The 16514-nt window shown below is 41.2% G+C and overlaps 1 protein-coding gene across 3 annotated transcripts in view; it reads right to left on the bottom strand.

The window, feature by feature from the left end:
- zgc:110158 (uncharacterized protein LOC553590 homolog) overlaps window positions 1-16514 on the bottom strand; it is a 43927-nt gene that overhangs the window by 5268 nt on the left and 22145 nt on the right. For 2 of the 3 annotated variants that reach the window (XM_061794823.1, XM_061794824.1), the window contains exons 5-17: window positions 10854-10943; window positions 7102-7185; window positions 6281-6340; window positions 6120-6186; window positions 5214-5278; window positions 4206-4267; window positions 4088-4133; window positions 3893-3928; window positions 3596-3650; window positions 3366-3436; window positions 2884-2962; window positions 2779-2807; window positions 579-680 (exon numbers count right to left, since the gene is read on the bottom strand). In XM_061794823.1, coding sequence (XP_061650807.1) covers window positions 579-680; window positions 2779-2807; window positions 2884-2962; window positions 3366-3436; window positions 3596-3650; window positions 3893-3928; window positions 4088-4133; window positions 4206-4267; window positions 5214-5278; window positions 6120-6186; window positions 6281-6340; window positions 7102-7185; window positions 10854-10943 — 846 coding nt within the window. The remainder of the gene's footprint in view (window positions 1-578; window positions 681-2778; window positions 2808-2883; window positions 2963-3365; window positions 3437-3595; window positions 3651-3892; window positions 3929-4087; window positions 4134-4205; window positions 4268-5213; window positions 5279-6119; window positions 6187-6280; window positions 6341-7101; window positions 7186-10853; window positions 10944-16514) is intronic. The other variant, XM_061794827.1, reaches the window with a different exon arrangement.

Here is a 16514-nt window from a genome sequence, read left to right on the forward strand (position 1 = left end):
TTAGTCGTTAGTTTAGGCAAAGAAAGGTTATATAGTTAAGGTAGGTAAAGTAGTTAATATAATTAAGGCACGCTAAGGTATGCAGTTAAAGTAAGATTAGGTAAGGTAAGGCTTGAACACTTCTCATTCCCCCTTTGAACAATGAACTGGTGGTGCATCCAGTGGTTTGCATTGATTCATGGAGATGAGGTGTTGATCATAACACAACACTGATACAGGGGGGACAATATGAATTTATTGGTGATTGGTAAGCGGACACAATGCAAGCAGATGACACGCTTCATTAAAAATCTATAAAAAAAAAAAGAAAAAAAAGAAAAAAAGCTCATTCAAGTAGACAAGCAGGGCTGTTTGGACTGGATCTGTTTAGCCACACTATGGTCGCGCTTAACTAGCGAGCAACCCTTCAATAAGACAATTTCATTGCAGTGGAATGTACAAAGTCAGTTGTGCAAATCTGAATTCACCCAAAAGTTAGCGTTCTACTTGACAGTCCTGTCTGCTGGCATTGGTCCACCGGTATGTCAGGGGAGTGTCAAGGTGAAGCGTTAGGGGTATGCGGTGAGGCTGCAACTTACACTTTCGCTTTGGAATGGGTTCAAGAAGTTGCCGCCCATTTCACCGTCGTCTCGCGGCGTTCCGGGAGGGTTGTTCATGCCCCCCATGTTATTAGGGGAACTCTGGATAAAAAACAAGGGTTGGAGCAAGTGATAAGCTTGGTATGATGGAGAGATTTAGTGAGTCAGTGGGGGAGGAGGGAGAAAGGGGTTCACCAAGGTAGGTGTTAGCTAAGGTATGCACATAAGATTTGGTTAAGTAGTTAAGTTGGGTAATTGGGTCAGGTAGATTAAGGTAGGTTTGGTTAGCCAATGTAAAGGAATTTGGTAACTGTAGTCTAGTTAAAAAAGCTAAGGTAAGGCTAACTAAGGTAAAGGAAATAAGTAAATAGGGTAAGGAAAGGTAAGGCAAGTTAGGTATGGTAAGGTATTTAAGGTAGGTAAGAGGCTGAGATGGGCAGGCAGGTAAGGGAAGATAGATTAGGTATGTAAGATAAAGTTAGGTAATTAATGCGGTTAAGGGAGGTTAGGTAAGGGTTGGGTAAGCTCCCAAATGTAAAGGAAGTAGGTAAGTTTAAGTATTTAGCTAGGGAAGTAAGATAAGGTAGGTAGGTATGTTAGGCAAGGTTAGATATGTAGGTAAATAAGGTAAGCTACAGTAAGGTATGTTTGCAAATGTAAAGGAAGTAGGTAAGTATGTTAGGTAAGGTAAGTTTATATCTTTAGGTAGGCAGATAAGCTAGGTTAGTTAAGGTAGGTCAGTAGGTAAATAAGGTAATTTAAGGTTAGGTGGGTTTGTAAATGTAAAGAAAGTACGTAGATGTTTTTGGTTAGGTAAGTTTAGGTATTTTGGTAGGCACGTTAGGTAAGGTATGTAAGTCAATAAGGTAAGTCAAGTGCGGTAGCTAACGTAATGCAAGACAAGTTCAACTAGATAAGGTAAGCAAAGGTATGTGGGTAAGGAAGGTAGGGTAGGTTAAGTTAATTGGGTAGCCAGGTAAGGTAAAGTAGGATAAGCTAAGGAGAGGTTCGGTAGCTAAGAAAGGTAGGTAAGGAAGTTAGGTAATGTTTAGAGTAGGCCTGTCACCATAATTTTTTCAAGATATATTTTCTCAAAAACTAATCACAATAAATAATTATATAGATTTCTTTTAATGCCTCTGAAATCATGAAAAATAAGCTCAGTCATTATTTTTTATTTATTTTATTGTATTTTCTTGCTTTTAAATCAGTATTGTTGTTATTATTATTGTTATTATATATACTGTCTGCGCATGCTTCGTCTCGACGTGAATGCGCGGCAACGTCATCGTTTACGCACGGCATTAATATGGCGGCTCCTGACAGATGCGACGGAGCTCTTGTTTTTAACTACTTATAAGTTGTTTTCAATCAAGCATTTTTTTTAAAAATAAACTTATAAAAACAATCCCAAGTACTGTGCTGAATAGCTGACGGATCTCCATCTTGATTAATGACGTGACGTTCACGACGGTGTGTGCATGTCACACGGCTGTTCCGCTTAAATGTAATGCACATCGTGTATACACCCGATCGGATTAGATCACATCACGTGTAAACTGGTGACCAGTCGGAATGAAAAAAATAAAAAAAGTCTCCTTGTAAACCTGGTTACTGTGTGGTTGGTCCACTGAAGATGAGCCCTTCACCTGTCAAATAACCTGACAATCAAATATACGTTGACGTTTGCTGTAGTCAACTACTGGCTGAATAAGGTGTGCCACTGAGGTTATACTTAGGTTAGTTAACATTCCCGTGTTTGTGTTAATTGGGGACTAATACTCTCTGAGCGAAGCGCTGATGTTTTAAACGACATCGCCGTGGTGGAGCGAGCCGTTTATCTCCTTAACTTGCTAGCTCCCAGGCTAGCTTGTTAGCTCGTGGGCTTGTGAACAAAACAAACAGTTAATTTTCCCTTAAGTGTCTCGGTTGTGTGCATTTACGCGCTGCACATGGAGCAAGGCTGTGGAGTGTGGAGTATTGGACGGAGCCAACACCGCCGGCGTTCCATGAGCCCACGAGCAGCTAATGACACAGCCGTCCAACTCTGTCCGCTCACTTTGTGATCCGCACGCCGGCTCACCACAATGACAATTGATCGATTCTGGAAAACCTATCCTGTCCGTTGTATTTATTGAACAATAAGATATGGATATAGGAATTATCGTAACAGGCCTATTTTAGAGTTAATATTGCTCACCTTTGGCAAGCCGTCCATATCTCCCGACCCTGTGGAAGCACACCACACTTGAGTCATAATGCACACTTTACTAGTACACAACAAGGATAAGGAGGGAAAACACACCAAGCGATCCGTTCATGTGGTGCGGCTCCATGGCTCCCATAGCGCCCATCGGACCGTCAGGCCCAGGTCCCATTGGGAACTGGTACAAATGGCAGAATAACCCAACACAGTAAAATAATTTTGTCAATGTAATCTGGGTACTGAATTCTCTCACTCTGTGATGACAAGCTTCAGGTGTACAGTCGGTGCAGTATGCCTCAACTAAATGAAGTCTGACTGATAGGTGCAGGTCAAAATCAGGCGGCTAAATTTGCAGTTAAAATGTAAGAATTAAGCCGATTTCTGGTAGCAAATGGACCAACAGCCTGAAAAACGGCAACCAAACAGGCAGACTACCTGTCCATTTCATACTGTAGTTTGTGATTTGAATTTCGTCCAACCAGTCATGATCAACAAATGTGCTGTATTTCGTGTTAATCGGACACAGTGGTGTCGCATGCAGGTATTTTCCAACACATTTTTTTCGTGTCTGCAACACTCACATTGGGTCGGTTGCCTCCTGGTCCAATAGGATTCATCATTGTGTAAATGTTTTCACTAGAGTTGGTCGAATCTGAGCAAAGCAAACAAATCAGCTCAATTAACAGACTGCATTTAGATGTCTTTTGAACAAATGATGATGAACAGCAAAAAAGAAGCGTGAGGCGACATGCTCTGTGAGGGGAGTGGGCAAGATGGAGTGTGGTTGTGGGAGCTTAGGTAGGTGACGCACCACCTGGGCTGGGCATGATGGGAGTTCCGGGTGGCCCTCCGCCACCTGGGGGACCCTGAGAGACGGGAGAACGAGTGAGCAGGTCAAAATTCAGACCCATCAGAGTACATAAATACAAAATCCAAAGTGAAACACAATACATTGTGTGAAGCTTTTTGACTTCCAAGTTGTTTTAAATCCAAAATTATTAATCCCATAGGAAGGTAAGTAAAATGAATTCATCACTGTTGCCATCATCAAAGTCTTATGAATCGTAAGAGCAATGTTTTACAGAAATGTTATTTTTTGTCAACTTACCACGTAGTTGCCTGGAGATGAGGAGGAGTAAGCTATCTGCGGAGGGAAACCAGACCATCACATCTCAGCATGAGCGATCCAGAGCCAAGGAATACCGCCAAACACCAAATACGGCAGCACTACAGGTTGCCAACAGCTGCTACGCGGCCAACCTAATGTTGGTAGGGTTGTAATGTGTAAAAGTGGATGACTCACTGAGTTAGCGTTAGGCCCCGGCCATGGCCCTCTTCCTCCTGGAACCCTGCAGTGACATAGTGGAACTTCAATAACAAAGACACTCATCATAACGAGTACAAGAAGGGTATGACCGTACATGTTCATTCCTGGCATGGGGCCGCCCATGGAGTTGGGTGGAGGTCTCATGCCTCCGTAATTCTGCAAGATGGGGGGAAAAATAAAAACATTAAAAAGTCACAATTAAGTGAATATTGACAGTGGTACCTTCCTTGATACATGAGTTTAATTCATTTCGGGACCACGCTAATGTTTTTAATGAGGAAAAACAGCTTTCTCTAATTTTGTACAGTTTTAAAACAGAGTTATAACATCATTAAATAGAATGTCAAAGAATTAAACAGCTTGTACATCATGATTTAATGCGGCAATTCATTTCATTGTGCTTCACTCTCCTTATATTTACAGTAAATCTCGTTTCAAAACTCATTCTCCCTAGTATTCTCAGATCCTGTATTAGAGTTGGTAGTGTGTGGTTTTATTGCATTTTTGTAAACAGTATTTTTTGCTACATTTTCATGATGTTGTATACTTTATATCTACTGATGTACAGCACTTTGGTCAACTCTGTTGTTTTTAAATGTGCTTTATAAATAAATTGCATTGGATTGCTCCTTCTGGTGTGCCTGCCTTGGCCACTGGGAGGCAGCATAATACAGTTATGCTGACACAAACAAAGAAGAACTGTACTTATACTCCTGTGACTCAGTAATATTAGTAATTTTTTGTCAAGGATGAAGAATATGTGCCTGTGAGCATTGTTATATTATCTGTCTGCATGTGTTTTTCCAACATGTGTTTAAATAGCTGTTGCTTAATGGGTTTTAAAACCGCGACTAGCGATGCTAACCGTTATCATGACAAAGGTATTTTTTATTAAATGTTAGCATTAAGATGGAGGGCCGCTCTTAAAGCAACATTATTTGTTTTATTTAAACCCACGCCCAATTCTCTTTAAGTGAGTCAACTTCAACTATGAGTGGCATTAAACAGCTTGACACCTTTTTTTTTTTTCTTTTTAGATAAATTGTTCACTATTTGCCAAACTGCGTGGGTGTTGTGCGCCGTGTGGGTGTGGCAGCGGTACCTGTGGGCCCATGGCCATTCCTCGAGGAGGGTTCATCCGCATAGGGCCGCCCATGTTGGGATGCCCTGAAACAAAAACGCAAACGCTCGCGTTAATTCCACATATGGCTCGCCCTAAAGTCTAATAGACACATGCGACAGAGTAGGCTGCGCCCTAATCCCATTAGTTCAAACCCTGTGGCTGTAATCTCCAGATAGAATCTCCACAGAGCTCTGCTGTCCTTGGCCAGACTCACATCAAGTCCACATGGGAACCAAAAGTCACATTGTGTATTATTCTATATGATAGAATATTTGTTATGTATTATATATATAAATATATATATATATATATATATATATATATATATATATATATATACTTATTGTATTGTTTTACAATATTTCAATTTTACAATTATTATTATTAAAATAGATTGTTTTAATTAAATATTTGTCTTATTTTACATATTTTTGTAATTTTGAATCAATGGCATCATTTATGTTATTGTATTTTTAAGGTTATTTCATATTTTATTACATTTTGTTCATATTCGTTTAAGTTTTATTGTTTTTTTTACATTTTCTTGTATTCTTTGTTTCATTTTTCACATGACTATTTTTGTCTGATTGTATTTTTTCCACATGCAAATATTTATTATTTATATTTTCATCTATTTTTTTCTTTATATAACCATATTTTTTTCTACAAATCTTGTCATTTTGCCAACAATAGGGTGGAAAAAAAAAGAAAGAAAAAGGTAAAGTAGAACTCCAAAGTTGTAGATGAAACCAACGTATCCCATACTGGGCATACGCCTATTGTTTATAACACAGAATTACTACAAAACAATGGGGATCCTATAATAATGTTTTTTTTACGGCCATGACAATACAGTGACAATAATATTTTTTTAAACCGCTGTACCTTGCGGTCGTGTTGGGTCCAAACTGTTTGGCAAAAGAGGCTGCGATCCTGGGATTCCACCTGGAGGCTGAGTGCACATGTACACGCACAAACACAAACAAAACATGAGTGATAGGTGCAATCAGCTACCAGTTGAATAAGAAGAGGGGGGTGCTTTGTACCTGATTTGGCATTCGGAGAGTGGGACGCGGTCCACCTGGGTACCGGGGTGACATGAAAGGCTGAAAAAAGACAAAAAGTGTGAGATTTGGGCTAAAAGTTAGTGGTGAGGACACACAGATGAGGTGGATGACGTGTAAAGACACACACGCTCACTGCGCTCACTGCGGTCGGCGGAAGCCGACTTGGCCTGCGGTCACGCTGGTTAAACGCACACACGTCGGGGGCCAACAACAACAAGAGCAAACTTTAGAAGAGGCATGTTCCGACTCGGGAAACCAGAAACCGCGAGAACGAGGGATCAGGCTAAAAGATAGCAACCTCGCTGGCTAACCCCAACTCTGATTGTTCCATTTAGGAGCACGACTGAAGTAAGGATGTGAGCACATGCTTGATTCCTTGTTTTATTCATAAGCTGCTAGAAAAAGCAAGTAGAGGGGAGGTGTGTGCGTGTGTTTGTGTGTGTGTGTCTGTGTGTGTGTGCGCGCGTGCTAAGAGCAGTGGAGCGGAGAAGTGCACAACCCCCCATGAGCAGCTCCGGGGGAGGGGCAAGGAGTGAATAATTCATCCCACACAGGGACACCCGATGCTGGGCCTTGACGAGGGGCATGGCCTGCCGCTTCATGGATGTTCTCCTAACGGCGACCGGAGCGGGGTGGGATTACGGTTCTCGAACCAGAACAGGACTAACAGGCCTGGAGGGGCACTGAGGAAGAAAGTGTAAAGGAAGCCTTATTGGGAGAGGTGGGCTTGTATTTGGGTGGGCTTTTAGAGGGAATGAAAGGAAGGAAGGGTTTCTGGAGAGTGAGTATTTGCCTCTTACCTGGCCGTGGGGTCCCATCATGGGGTTGCTTGGGTTGTGTGGGGGGGGCTGTGCGTGGGGGGACTGCTGAGAGCCAGGTGGTCCCTTTAAGAAAGAAGAGGGGTGGGGGTTGGGGGTTACACCTGAAGGAAGCGCTCCTTCGTCATCATAGGAGGAGGATGACGAGTTTTTGGAATTCACGGCTACTTTTCAAGATGCATGGTGGAATACATTAAGGGCACGATATAGAGGATATAACCTGTAATCACTTCACTACATATTCAAACACCCCTACAATATGGCAAACTCATTATATAGTGTACCAAATAGTGCATTTGTGGCATGAATCACCACCTAAAAAACTTAACTCGCCAAGTACACAAGTACCACCATCATGACCAACATTATAATACACAGTAGGCACAACTATCCATGAAAAAAGAGACAGTGGTTTTATTCCTAAAAAAGTATAGTTTAAATTTATGGTAATACACTCTTTGAACAATAATACAAAAACTGTACTTAAATAATGATTCAATTAAGTATTGCATGTAAGTTAAATACAACTGAACTTTGCTTAAATATACTGTACTGAATTAAAAAAAATAAAAAATAAAAGTCCCTGTAAAATTCAGCACAGTTGGAACATTTAATTTGGTAATTCTTTGCATACCACTAAAAAGGGAGCCCCCGTACCACCTCACTATGAGAATCACTGATATAGTGGCTCGGGAACTATCACAAACACAACCAAAGTTTTGCTTTCGTACTTCCTCAAGTCCAAAATGGCGTTGTGTGAGACATGTGGACGGGACTATTTATTTGCTGGGCCTGTCGCATTATCACGGGAAAATAGTTGCGACATCGGGACTAAGTCGCCTCCTGACTGCAACCAGAAACATGTTTGCGGCAAACAAGCAAAGCTCCCTGTCACAATAAGTCCCTTCAACACATACACACACACACACACACACACGCACACACACACACACACACACACACACACACACACACACACACACACACACACACACACACACACACACACACACACACACAGACCCTCACTACACCCCCACCGATGTGATAAATAGCTCTCTCATGCCGCACTCTCTCACTCACTCTTTGCTTATGCACTCCCATTAGCCTCGCCGCCTTGCTTACAGCACCCAAAACAATGGCGGCAGGTGGGTGACGGCGAGTCCCGGTGGAGGTGATCTTTCACATTTCTCATCTCTCCGTCCCCTCCCCGCTACCTTATCGCACATCGGCCAAATGCCAACGCTGTCCATCACGCCGCCGCACACAGTGTTCTAGCTGATTACGGATGTGTAGCTATGATGTGGTGATGCAAGCCCCTCTCAGCGTCACAGAGGCAGAATGGAACAGTGGGAGAGGACAGACATGTGAATGAAGGAATGAACAGCGGAATGTCAAGAATGGGATCCATACTGTGTTGGGAACGAGGGCTGGGTTTTATGGACTTTTATATACAATCCCAATTCCAATGAAGTTGGGACATTGTGCTAAACCTAAATCAAAACAGAATACAATGATTTGCAAATCATGTTCAACCTATATTTAATTGAATACACTACAAAGACGAGCTATTTAATGTTCAAACTGATAAACCTGATTGTTTTTAGCAGATAATCATTAACTTGGAATTTTATGGCTGCAACACGTTCCAAAAAAGCTGGGACAGGTGGCAAAAAAGACTTAGAACGTTGAGGAATACTAATCAAACACGTGTTGGAACATCCCACAGGTGAACAGGCTCATTGGGAACAGGTGGGTGCCATGATTGGGTAGAAAAGGAGCTTCCCTGAATTGCTCAGTCATTCACAAGCAAAGATGGGGCGAGGTTCACCTCTTTGTGAACAAGTGCGTGAGAAAATAGTCCAACAGTTTAAGGACAATGTTCCTCAACGTACAATTGCAAGGAATTTAGAGATTTTCATCATCTACGGTCCATAATATCATCAAAAGGTTCAGAGAATCTGGAGAAATCACTGCATGTAAGCGGCAAGGCCGAAAAGCAACATTGAATGCCCGTGACCTTCGAGCCCTCAGGCGGCACTGCATCAAAAACCGACATCAATGTGTAAAGGATATCAGCACATGGGCACAGGAACACTTCAGAAAACCAATGTCAGTAAATACAGTTCGGCGCTACATCCGTGAGTGCAACTTGAAACTCTACTATGCAAAGCAAAAGCCATTTATCAACAACACCCAGAAACGCCGCCAGCTTCTCTGGGCCCGACCTCATCTAAGATGGACTGATACAAAGTGGAAAAGTGTTCTGTGGTCTGACGAGTCCGCATTTCAAATTGTTTTGGGAAATTGTGGGCGTCGTGTCCTCCGGGCCAAAGAGGAAAAGAACCATCCGGACTGTTATGGACGCAAAGTTCAAAAGCCAGCACCTGTGATGGTATGGGGCTGTGTTAGTGGCAATGGCATGGGTAACTTACATATCTGTGAGGGCACCATTAATGCTGAAAGGTACATACAGGTTTTGGAGAAACATATGCTGCCATCCAAGCAACGTCTTTTTCATGGATGCCCCTGCTTATTTCAGCAAGACAATGCCAAACTAAATTCTGCACATGTTACAACAGCGTGGCTTCGTAGTAAAAGAGTGCGGGTACTAGACTCCTGTCTCCCATTGAAAATGTGTGGCGCATTATGAAGCGTAAAATATGACAACGGAGACCCTGGACTGTTGAACAGCTGAAGCTGTACATCGAGCAAGAATGGGAAAGAATTCCACCTACAAATCTTCAACAATTAGTTTCCTCAGTTATTATTACTTTGTAATGTTTTGAAAAATAAAGTTAAAATGTTATGAGAAAATGTTCATATTGTTTCAGAAATAGTCGTAATGTTACGAAAGAAAAACTAATATTTGCTTCTTAAGGCAGAAAGCTAGCTGAGGCTAGCGCTGGGTACTATGGCTTTTTTTTGTACAAAAAAATATTTCAATTAATTTCTTCTATGAGCGTAAAGAAAAATACAGTGAAATAAAAAAACATTTTCTTTCCCCCCACCCATCTAGGATTTACTTTATGTATAAATAAATATTTGTATCTTTACAGATAATGTCTCTTCCTCTTGGAAAAAAAATGTCCCTCGTCATAATGTTATGAGGAAAAAAGTTGGAGTATGAGAAGAAGTTATCTTTGAAGATAAAGCCGTAATAAAGATGTATATGAAAAAAAAGTTATATTTTACAAGAGTAAACATGTTACAAGCTAAATATATATATATATATATATATATATATATATATATATATATATATATATATATAATAAAAAAGTAACATCATGAGAAACGGGTTTTTACTATTTTATGGGAAGAAAGTCACAATGTTCCAAGAATATTTGTAATAGTACGACAAAATTGTATTCTTAGGACAAAAATTATGCAATGCTATGAGAATAGCCTTATTACGGGTACAATGTTTTATTTAATATTTTGAGAATACTCATAATTGTTTCAAAACAATTTAAGAATCACATAGATTGAAGTTTTTTTTTTTTTTTTGTTTTTTTTAAAGAACAGTCATAATATTACAACTTTACTGAAAACTGACAACTTTTCTCTTGCAACACTACAACTTGATTCTTTCTCATCAGTGTAGCTCTAAATGTCCCATTAATTAAGAAAGTCACATTCAAGGTATGAGTGAGGCTACAATGAGGTGGGACTTGACAAAGAGATGATTGATCGAAAGATTTGATTGATAGATTGCTTGTGGGTTTTCATACCTGGAAAAAGCCCGGAGGCATGGGACCGCCTGGCATGGCGTCGTTGGGGGGCATGTTGCCCATCACCGGGCTGGGCGCTGCTGCCGCGCTCTGGAAAAACAAACAAAAACAAAGCCAAACCATTCATTGTGACTTTTTACATCAGGAACGTCAAGGGTGCAATGGCTGCCAATTTGCTGCGGGTGGCAGCGTCTCCCTCCCTGGCCCAGCTTCCTCTCAACATATTAAGTGTAATGGTTAATTCAAAGTGTCTCATATTACCGCCTTTAAAGCCTAACCTGAAGATGGCAGAATATAAGGCTATCATCTCTTGAACACATTAGGACAAAAGTGTTCAAGGACAAATCTCGAGGTTTAATAATAATAAAAAAAAAAAAATTTAAATTCTCTACCCGGGACGTGTCCCTTCGCTTGCGCTACTCTAGTGATATTTACAGTCACTTATAACCATGGCTTAGTTGGAGTTTATTGCTCAGGACGATTTGTTTGGGAAGAAAATGTAATTTTTTGTTTTGTTTTGTTACCAACTTAATGACATTTCTAAATCCTCTAGCGGGAAAGAAAAAAAAAAAAAAAAAAGAAAAGAAAAAAAGCGGCAGCGAATTTAATTCCTGCTAAGGAACAGACAACATGAGCGGAATCATTTTTGCATTGTTTTGTGTATGACGAGAGAGAAGCCTGGTGCAAGGCAATCGCAGAGTCCACCATGCTAAAAATTTCCAAAGACATGACCAGCAGTGATTTATCCTCATGGTGGAAACCTTTGACCCGAGGTGTGCGCTTCCAAACTGCAAATATTTTGTATGTTTTTTTTTTTTTTTTTTTTTTAAGTATCATGTTTACATACGTACATGTTATGACAAAAAGTTATTTTTTTCCCCATTATCTATCTATAAATAAACAAATATTTATATCTTTTACTTCAGGTCAATGTTTACACCAGTGCAAAAATGAGTGAGGAGATTCTGACTGGTGTGCTCGGTGGCAAACTTTGCTGCGAAAATCATCCCAATGGGACTTTCGATAAAAAAAAGGTAATTTGCATAAAGTGCAGCGCTGAACTCTCCTTTCGTCAAAGCACAACAAGCCTAAAATACCACCTCAAAGCAAAATGTGGTATTGTGTGTGGTATATTTGGCGCCTGTGTCAAGTCAAGTTTATTTGTATAGCCCTTATTAATCACAAAAGGGTCTTAGAGGGCTTCACAAGCCCACAGTTGGAAATGCTTCACAACAGCCCCTAATCTAAACCTTCCCATCAAGTAAAGAAAAACTCAAAACCCCGTTTGGGAAAAAAGAAACCTGTGATTAATCAATTTTCAAAAGTGTGACTAAATCAGACGAAACATTTTTTTATCAATTGTCAGCCGTAGTTCAGATATCCGTTGCTTAAAGGGTAACAACACCGCCACATTCAGTAGATACTAATTGGTAGCCCGTGTGCCTATGGAGTTTCCGATTGTATGTTAGCATTAAGGTAGCGGAGGCTATGTGGTTGCTTTTAAATACACACGGTGTAATTCTCTTTGTTGCAAATATACCCTTATCTCATCTTATCTTTTATCTTTAGTTCGACAGCTAAAAGTGGCAATAAACAGCTTGGAGCCTCTTTTTTTTTTTTTTGAAGAAGAATAATTACTATTTGCCTGCCAAACCGCTACTTGTTGTGGAGTTGAGTCACCTGCCACCATACAACGCTCACATCTCAACTTGTCGGACCACTTGTATCTCAAGACACTACTGTATCGCACAGCTCTACTTTCCAAACTCCGACCCCGAGTCAACTAATTCAGTTGGAGTCTATTCATTATGCATTGGTTTATTTTGGCTCATTGAACCAGGCGGGCTAAGCAAATGTGCCAACTGGGATTTAAACAAATCAAACAATTACACGCATTACATTAGTTACACAGTAATATGATCTCGGTTGCAGCTGGCACCGTCCAATGCAAACACATCGGACACGCATGCAATATGCAGTGTTTAAGGGAGTCACCCATCCATCCATTTTCTACTGTACAGCCCTTTTCCTGTTCAGGCAGGGTCACGGGGGAGCCGAAGCCAATCCCAGGTGACCCCGGGCAAAGGGTGAACTAGACCCTGGACTGGTCGGCAGTCAAGCATAGGGCACAAATAGAAATAGGAAACAATTATCACCGTCATGGAGTGGGGAACTGAACCCAAGCTGCCTGCACTGAAATCAGAAGTGTGAACCTCTAAACCATCAGTGATCATTTTATAATCTAATATATCGCAGAAATCTGCAGTATATAGCTATTGCTTTTTTGTTTGTTTGTTTGTTTAAACAATTAATCTATGTACTGTAACGTCCTTGCATGTGTGAAAGGAAAGCCGCAGTCGCAGATACACTTTTCAATTTATTGAACACTGGGAGAACAGAAAAACACAATAAGCAACACACTCACAAAGGAGCTGCTGTTAGCTAACAACTCACGCTCCGGACACTCGCACGCACTCGCCAATGTCACATGCCACCCTACCAGGTCACATAGACACTGCAATAAATACACTATTTTATCTACATTTTATGCTTGCAATTTGTGTGTGTGTTCAAAAATGGTTTTAAGAAGTTGCAATGTGTGTGGGAGGGGAAAAATTTATTAAAACAAAAAAACAAAAATATTCATACAGTCTCTTATTTGGTGTATTTTTAACCTATAGCATAGGGCTGGGCGATGAATCGAAATGGAATTGTGATTTCCATTTTGGCTTCTCACAATCATAAAAACATAATCGAAGAAAAACGTCTGGACACATTACGAAGCGCACAGGCAAAGAAATGGCACTTACAATTGCTGTCTGGCTCTTTTACAGGACCTCTGTGTAAAACAGCCTTGCCCGACACTTGATTTTTGACAAACACATTTAAAAGCACAAAAAAAAGTGTCACGGTCAAAACTTTTTGCTAATCACATTAGCACAACAAACTCTTGTTTTCCATCTCCTTTTGTCGGGCAAACAATACAGACCCAAATAAAGTGGAAATCTCGGGGTGGGGTGGAGGGGTAGGCGGGGAGCCAAATGATTCAGCCCCGGAGTTAAATATGATATAACCGTATTCTTGTCCGCACACACATACACTCATGTTGGAAGCGCTTACATAAGCTTGCCGGAACAAACACGCACAAACACACACGGAGACACACAAAGAGTTGCATCACAAGCTTATAAAGTGCTGCCTTTCAGTAGTGCGGCAGACGGATGGAGGGTTTTGTGTGTGTGTGTGTGTGTGATGGGGGGGTTGGGGTGGTTAAGACCCTGGGGAGGGGACAGTGGGCCGGTCAGTGACTTACTAACACACACGCACACGCTTCACATCCACTACAACAGACGCACTTCCAATTATTTGTCAGCACACCAATATACATCCACAAGGAAGAAAAGAAAGGAACGAATAAGAAAATCACGCACACACCAAAACACACCTCCCCCATCTTTATGCTAATTCTCCGAGCAGGCCACAGAGTCCCTGGGGAAGCAGCAGGGTCGACTGCCTCTTTCCCTCCACCCTCATCCCTCCATTATTTTGCCCGCCCCCCACCCCAGTCCAGCACATATTCTTCCAAGTGTGTGTGCCCCTAAAACCCGACTATTCCGTCCCTATCGCATAACCCCCCACCGAGTAAGGGCCGTCAGAAGCTTGCAGAAGCTGTTGCCATGGAGACAGGTCCTATCTGCACTCTGTCCCCCTGGCATCCCCCGCTCCAGGAAGGAGAAAGAACAAGAAGATGCAGAAGAAAGAGAGAGAGAGAGAGAGAGTTCAGATAAACACGCAAGGAGGCTGGAGAAGAGGAGGAATAGGAGTCGGAATACATTTGTCCACCATCAATCTTGTTGCACGTTACGCACTTTGGTAGCGACACCCACAGCGTTGCCTATATCTACTGTTGCATTGCAAACACAAAGCAAGCATACGAAGAGGAAAAAAAAAAAAAAAGCGTGCAGAGAGGAGGTTAGCTCCTTGAATGGGCTCCATCTGACAAGAAAGTACATGTGACCAAGGTCTGTCGTCAAAAAGGCCGGGGGGGGGGTACAACTGTCCAGGGGCCCTGAGCATTTGGGGGTGAAGGGGTTGGGGGGTTGTCCGGCACAAGGTAAGCCTACCCACCCACCCCCTGTTGACAATACATTAATATAAATATCCAATCGTCCCGTGTGTTGGATGTGTGCCTTCAAGGGGCGTGGCCTAGTGTGTGACATCCGGAGGTGGAGTCTGGTTGGCCAGTTAGTCTGCGTGTGCGTGTCTGTGCATGACTTTGTGAGTGTGCCTACTGCAGCTCCTTGCAAGTGTTCTCATTTTGTATCTTTGTGTTTGACTCTAAAGTGCAATTCAATAAACGGCTGAAAGCGCATCGGCGACTGTGGCTCTCTTTGCCCACACGTGCTGGCATTAGAGTACTTACGTTTCACTTCACTCGAGCGGCGGTGTATCAGAAGTTGCTTGTACCTCAAATTTTGGCTTGCAACACAAAGCAAAATAAATAAATAAATAAATACATTTTTAAAAATCTGCTAGTGACGGCCCGTAACACAAAAAAAACTCTTAAGTTAAGGTACCACTGTATTTCCAGTTGGGGAAATTTTGTTTCAAATTAGAACAACTTGGAAGTCAACCAGCACCTGTATCATAAATCACAAATGCAATACCAATAAGCAGATATAATGTACTAAATATTTGTAGTAGCAAGGAATTGCCAGACTGAAAGAGAATGCACGTGCATAGGGCAACGTTGACTTGAAAGCAGCTTTTTAAACACTTGATGATGATGTGGCGATTCTTTCATTGAAGCACATGAAAAATTCACTAAAAACCCAAGGCACACACAAAAAAAAGGGGAGGGGGAAAAAAAACCTGGAAATATTTACGCTACTGTGAGTGTAAACTATATTTTAATGGCCTGCTTCCGTAGAGCTACGCTGGCATGTTATTGAGTATATTTCATATCTGGATCAGCATCCACTGGCTAAATGGGCAAATCAAAGAGTGTTTCACTTCGTATGTTGATTCCTGTCAGCCTCTTAAAAATTGTAAAGCCATATCAGCACTGGTCCACTTGATTGGTGTACACGAGCAATAGGTTAACAGACAAACAGCTCAATTAATTTGCACTGGACCCAACTCTTTACGCTATATTTCTCTCTCGTTAACACTTGCTAATGAGCAGGAAGAAAAATATTAAATGATTAGGCCTAAATGATGTGCACATTATTTTATTACATGATCAAATAGACTTAGCTCTTAAGGGAAAAAGTCACACTGAGCTATGGGGCTTTGTGATGACTTTAATGAAAAGTACAGTGGAACCGTCCTGATGCTGGTACAAGTCCAAGCTTGAGCAAAAAAAAAATAATAATAATAATACACACACAGAGGCACACACACACACACACACACACTATACTTCCAAAATTCAAATAGTCTGCATGAGAGTGTCTGTAAAACAAAATAAAATATTAAAAAACTAAACTAAATATTATCAAACGTGAGGGATAAAACTTCGAGCAAGGCTTGATAATAACACTCCTCTTTGTGGTGTGTTGAATTTGAAAGACTTTTAATTTTACTTTCCATGGACTTTAACCCTCACTAAAAACTCATACATGAATGTGACTGAAGCAGTTCACAGTCATCTTACTTGGA

The sequence above is a fragment of the Phyllopteryx taeniolatus genome, chromosome 13 (assembly GCF_024500385.1).
Source record: "Phyllopteryx taeniolatus isolate TA_2022b chromosome 13, UOR_Ptae_1.2, whole genome shotgun sequence".
In the NCBI taxonomy this organism is placed as follows: domain Eukaryota; kingdom Metazoa; phylum Chordata; class Actinopteri; order Syngnathiformes; family Syngnathidae; genus Phyllopteryx; species Phyllopteryx taeniolatus.